The following is a 5,398-nucleotide window of genomic DNA, read 5'->3' as shown; positions in this document are numbered from 1 at the left end:
TCTGTCCATGTTTTATGTGTTGTGCGTATGTTGTTGTGCGAGCTGTCCAATAAAATTGCCCTTAAAGAGATTAATAAAATTGTCTTGAATCTTGAATCTTGAATCTTAACGCTGCTGAACACTGTTGAAACACCATTTAAACCCTTGGAAATTTGGGACAGTGGATGCCACTGTGGTTCACCAGATGATTTAGAGGTATATTGTGGTCAACTGTACTGCAAGCCAAATCGTGTAGGATAAAGCCTCAAGAAGAATCAGAGGCTTCAGGAACAGTCAATGTCCTGCGAACCCAACTCATAGGAGCTACTTTTCACGGACATGTAGCAAGATAAGATAAATAATAAGGGAGTGTACCAAGGATGGCCTTGTAGCTAAAAACAAACCAATGACTGAGCTGACATGTGGAGAGAGTAAAGGTAAGAGTGTTGCTCTATGTGATCATCTTTATCTGTTCATCAGTTGTTTGCTTTTTGCTTGTGAGGACCAGTGATGAGATACTGACTACCTGATGAACTGACATACCTGCATATATTACATATGCAACAAAATTTTCAGACAATTTACAGAGATTGCATTTATAAATATTTATCTCATTCATCTTATTGATCTTGCATTCAGGATATAGGCCTAATGTTGAACGCTGTAACAGATTCAAATTGTACAAAGGCCACTTTATTATATTTCAAGCAAAGGAAACTGGCCTTTGCAATGTAAGTAGGTAGTGTATAATATGTTCTGGAATAAATGGAAATTTAATTTAAACACCATTGTATTTCCACCAATGTAGGGCACACAAATATTTGCCTAAACTTACTAAGAGCATTTCATGATATTCTTAATATGTTCCAGTAATCCAGTACTAAAGGCAGCAAAGCAGTTACACAAAATTATCTCCACCGAAGGGTGACATTTTAAGTTACACGCCAAAAAGAATAAGGGAACTTAAGGAGAATGATATAATAATTAACTTCCTAACTTGGGGGGGAAAAGTTGCATCGTGTGAAAGTGAATAATTGGTTTCAAACATGGGGCTTCCCCTCTGTATTCACAAGGCGCCCTCTGGTGTCAACAGGGGAAGGCCAGGCAGGAGTGAAAGGGGAAGATAAAGGGTTTTTGAAACTGGGGAATACCATGCCAAAGCAGCCACCATTCACTGCAGCCTAGCAGAGCATACATGATGGTGAATTATATTCCTGTCTAGTCAAATTCCAGTTCATACTCGAGGTTCATCACATGATAATTCTATTCTTTTTTTCTTTTTAATGCTGAATTAGCCCACTCAGTATAGTGCAGGCGTATCTCCCCTTTTTTTCCAGCCTATCAGCTAAACTATGTCCTGCAGGCAAATGTATTGTCAAACTCTTTTCAAATTACCAATTAAATTACTGTATGATTCAAATATAATACAGTATGGTATGGGAAATATACTGTAAAGTCCCAAAGCCGCTCAAGTTTAGTTATTTCTTGTTCTCTGTGTGTTTTGCACCTGTATGTGACAGAAGCATTGTTTTTCTTATCCCAATTATATAAAGTATATGTATGAGTTATACCTGGGAAGAGACATTGTACCACTGTTAAAATCATACACCTGCCCTCCCAGCTTCAGTTGGACTGTTTGTCGCTAAGTAAGCTTTGGCTGATGCTCATGGGGAAGGGGAAAATACGAAGTTGATATGGACAGTATCGGATGGCTGCATGTGCACGCACAAGCACGCACACACGCATGCATGCAGGCACACACACACACACACACACACACACACACACACCTCTTAACCTATCAAGAATCAAGAATTAATTTAATTAATAAGGGAATTAAGACCTGTGATTTGTGAAATTGAAGGTTCCACCTTCTACCAATGTAAGCATGTGCTCATTATTAATCAGTAATAATAACAATTATTATTATTATTATTATTATTATTATTATTATTATTATTAATTGTAATAAGATATTTGTTTTACTATTATTAATAAAAAATGCTATAAAGTCAATATGAATCTATCTATCTATCTATCTATCTATCTATCTATCTATCTACATAAAGTATATGAGTAAATTACTATTATTAATAATAATAAAATAAAAACTGAACTAAGAGCTGAAAATTAAAAGATGAGAATGAGAAAAGAAGGATGAGAAAATGAACAGGTTAGTTATAATATTTGGCCGCCAGAGGGCGTAAGTGGCCTTCGGGCAGCGACACCCTTCCACATTTCCATGCAGAGCAATATCTCATTGTCAGAGTTTGCGGAAATAGGACTTCTTCATGGATATGAAGTATCTCTAAGAATTTGTGAAAATACAAACTGAGGGGAAAAAACAAACAAACAAACAAACACATAGCCCATATATTTGGCCTATATATATATTTGGCGACGACGATGCCAGTCTACAGGCTGACCAATAGTGCCGTTAACTGTCCAGTCAAACGTGGTGCTGAAAGCAGCACCGCAGCATCGGTGGATCTGCACTGTAAATTCATTTTTGCGTTGCTGGTATAGGAAAGGAGCGGTCTTCAATACTATAATTGGCGTGTGTGTAATGCATATAAAACAGTTGTGGTTCATCACTAAGAGACTGGTACCTACACTTCTCGTGTTGGACTTATGGAAGACGGTTTCTATAAGGATTGGCTGTTATCCTGGCTGAAGGAAGTGCCGACAAACTGCACCTGCAGCGCACTCATTTGAAGGGTCATTAAGCACGGCTGCGATATGCTCCCTCGGGTCTCCCACATGTCATAAACATTATGTTTACCTTTAAATTAATCGTGTCTCTATGCGAGCTTTATAATTGCCAATTACTCTGCTCAGAGACACGCTTGCCATTTATTTTCCTCTCTAAAGCTGTAGCCTGGATACAGGAGACAGCGTCCTTGGTATTTGTGATTGTAAAGAGCTAGAGGAGAAAGATGGAGAAGGGGGGGAAGACTGATAATTTGAAGACTTGCCAGGGGTACATTGTCAAATTCAAAAGGCATTTCAAAGAACCAAACCATTCACTTTTTCATTCTCTCTTTTATTTTTTCTTCTTTCTCTGTCTTTTTTTCTCTTTCTTTCTTTTCGCACGGTTGCAGGCCGTTTGAATCGACCAATGGGCCTTCAAGTTAGAGACATTGGAATGTAAATGAGCCCAGCGCGTGCTCCCGGCGCAGTGAAAGCTCGGGATTGTTTATTGAGCTCCCGGAGCCACGCGCCTGGCCCGGGGGAGTCGGCGAGCAGAAGAATCACACAGCGGGGGCGGGGCCTCGCGACGAAGCGTGCGTCTCCAAAAGGGGTGGGTGGGGTGTGTGTGGGGGCGCGTGTTGAAAAAGAGGAGTGCTGCCAAAGTTTGGGTCAGATCGGCTCGTGGAGTAAGCAGGCGCAGTCAAGAGAGACTTGGACTCAAGCAAGCCACACGGTCCCCACGCGAAGGACACGAGAGCTGTGCACTGCCAAGCCTTCCCGTGCTTCTTCCTCCTCAGAGCGTTTGAGGCTCCAGCTGTCCCGTGCATCCACAACCTTGTCTTTGCATTGGCGAGATGGAAACTACAACCATCACCACCACGCAGAATGCATGCACCTTTGGACTTACCGAGAGACGCGCTACCATCACCTTGCACGCCCCGGCCCAGGACTGCGCGGTCCCGGCGGTGCACCCCAACACCAGCGCGGCCGGCTACCAAAGCAAGACCAAAGTGCTGAAGAGACAGCGCTCCAGCTCACCGGAACTTCTACGTTGCAAGCGGCGCCTGAGCTTCAACGGCCTCGGCTACTCCATCCCTCAGCAGCAACCTGTGGCCGTGGCCCGGCGGAATGAAAGAGAGAGGAACCGGGTCAAACAGGTCAACATGGGTTTCCAGACGCTGCGTCAGCATGTGCCCAACGGCGCCGCCAACAAGAAGATGAGCAAAGTGGAGACCCTAAGGTCAGCGGTGGAGTACATCAGGGCCTTGCAGCAGCTCCTGGACGAACATGACGCTGTGTCGGCTGCTTTCCAGTGCGGGTTACCATCCCCGACTCTTTCCAACAGCTACTCTGCCGACCCTGAGTCGCCTCACTCCACCTATTCATCAGATGAGGGCGGCTACGAGCCCCTGAGCTCAGAGGAGCAGGAGCTGTTGGACTTTACAACTTGGTTCGACAGGTACTGAGACTGACAACAGCGAAACTACACAGCAGCATGTGCGCGTCAAAGCGACCGACTTCTTTCAGAAATGCTGACAAAGACTGACATTTGACAAACGCATCCGATCATCAGTCTTGCACTAGAAGCAAGGCATCGGCGTGTGCTCTCTGTGTTTGGAAGTGATCTGTTGCATCCCTCCCTTATCCTGGGCTGCTTTTGCAGGAGCAAAGCAGGAGAGAGAGAGAGAGAGAGAGAGAGAGAGAGAGAGAGAGAGAGAGAGAGAGAGAGAGACACTCTTGTTGCAAAGCATAAACAGTCGCTCTAAAGTTCCTACTAGAAGAAGGGATATGGACACACTGTCAAGTTGATGCGTGGAAGTAAAGAATTGTTGATCTAATGTTTGAATAAGTGCAATTAATATCAGAAACAGCTGGCTTAGCAGAGACTGTGCTGTAGTTCATGAGGACTTGTCTGAAGACTGTTTTGTCAGAGCAGGACTGCCTTCCTCAGCTGCCACCTCTGTTGGAAGATACAGCAAAGATGATGCGTCAACTGATTTGAACTTTCTTGTTGTACATGTTTTCCTTTGATAACGGAATTGTATTATACAATGCATTGTTTAATATGAAGAAATATTTTTGTACATTGAGTTAAACAAATGTTCTCGAACAACAGCCACTGCCACTCCCCTGACAGTGATAGCCAGCTGTCAGCAAGGCAGTAAGTTGGCATGTATGCGTATGACTGGACAGCAATATCAAGGCTACAACTACCTGTGACAGATTGAAGTTTTTTTTTTCTTTTCTTTTCATAGATGACAAGGAGACCTTTATCAATGTATGCACTTGTTCTCCATTTCCCGTAGCCTAAAATGTAAATATACGATTTTAACAGATATATTTTGTGTAAAACAAGTTTTATAAATAAAGATGAATCTATTTATATTACGTGCTTTTGTAATGGTTTGCTTCTTTATCAGTTTACATTTTAGTTCATACTGCACATTTGTACATGCTAATATGTGGAGTGTGTGTGTGTGTGTGTGTGTGTGTGTGTGTGTGTTAGGGGGTGGTTATTGAGCAAACTAGGGAGCTTCTCTTCTTCTATTCAAAGCCCCGGTATGACCTTTTCCCGACTTGGTTGGGCACACGGGGAAAATTGCGCAGCTGGGTGAACACTCAATAACCATTATAGACGTGCACCTTCTACTGCGCTTTGTCTGCATTCAGGACGGGGAGATTAATATTACGTTTCATGCATTGCATTGTTTCTTTTGCATGCTCTCTC

General features: G+C 43.0%; 1 protein-coding gene across 1 annotated transcript; it reads left to right on the top strand.

Annotated features, from left to right (window-relative positions):
* Positions 1–3,362: 3,362 nt before the first annotated feature.
* On the top strand, positions 3,363–5,058 carry ascl1b (achaete-scute family bHLH transcription factor 1b). Its single transcript, XM_030054549.1, has one exon. It carries the CDS (start codon positions 3,525–3,527, stop codon positions 4,134–4,136), a length of 612 nt encoding a protein of 203 aa, XP_029910409.1. The 5' UTR covers positions 3,363–3,524; the 3' UTR covers positions 4,137–5,058.
* Positions 5,059–5,398: the final 340 nt, after the last annotated feature.

Source organism: Myripristis murdjan, chromosome 6, assembly GCF_902150065.1.
Source record: "Myripristis murdjan chromosome 6, fMyrMur1.1, whole genome shotgun sequence".
Classification (NCBI taxonomy): domain Eukaryota; kingdom Metazoa; phylum Chordata; class Actinopteri; order Holocentriformes; family Holocentridae; genus Myripristis; species Myripristis murdjan.
Note: the sequence above shows the minus strand (reverse complement) of the source record. Positions and strands in the feature narration are given on the sequence as shown.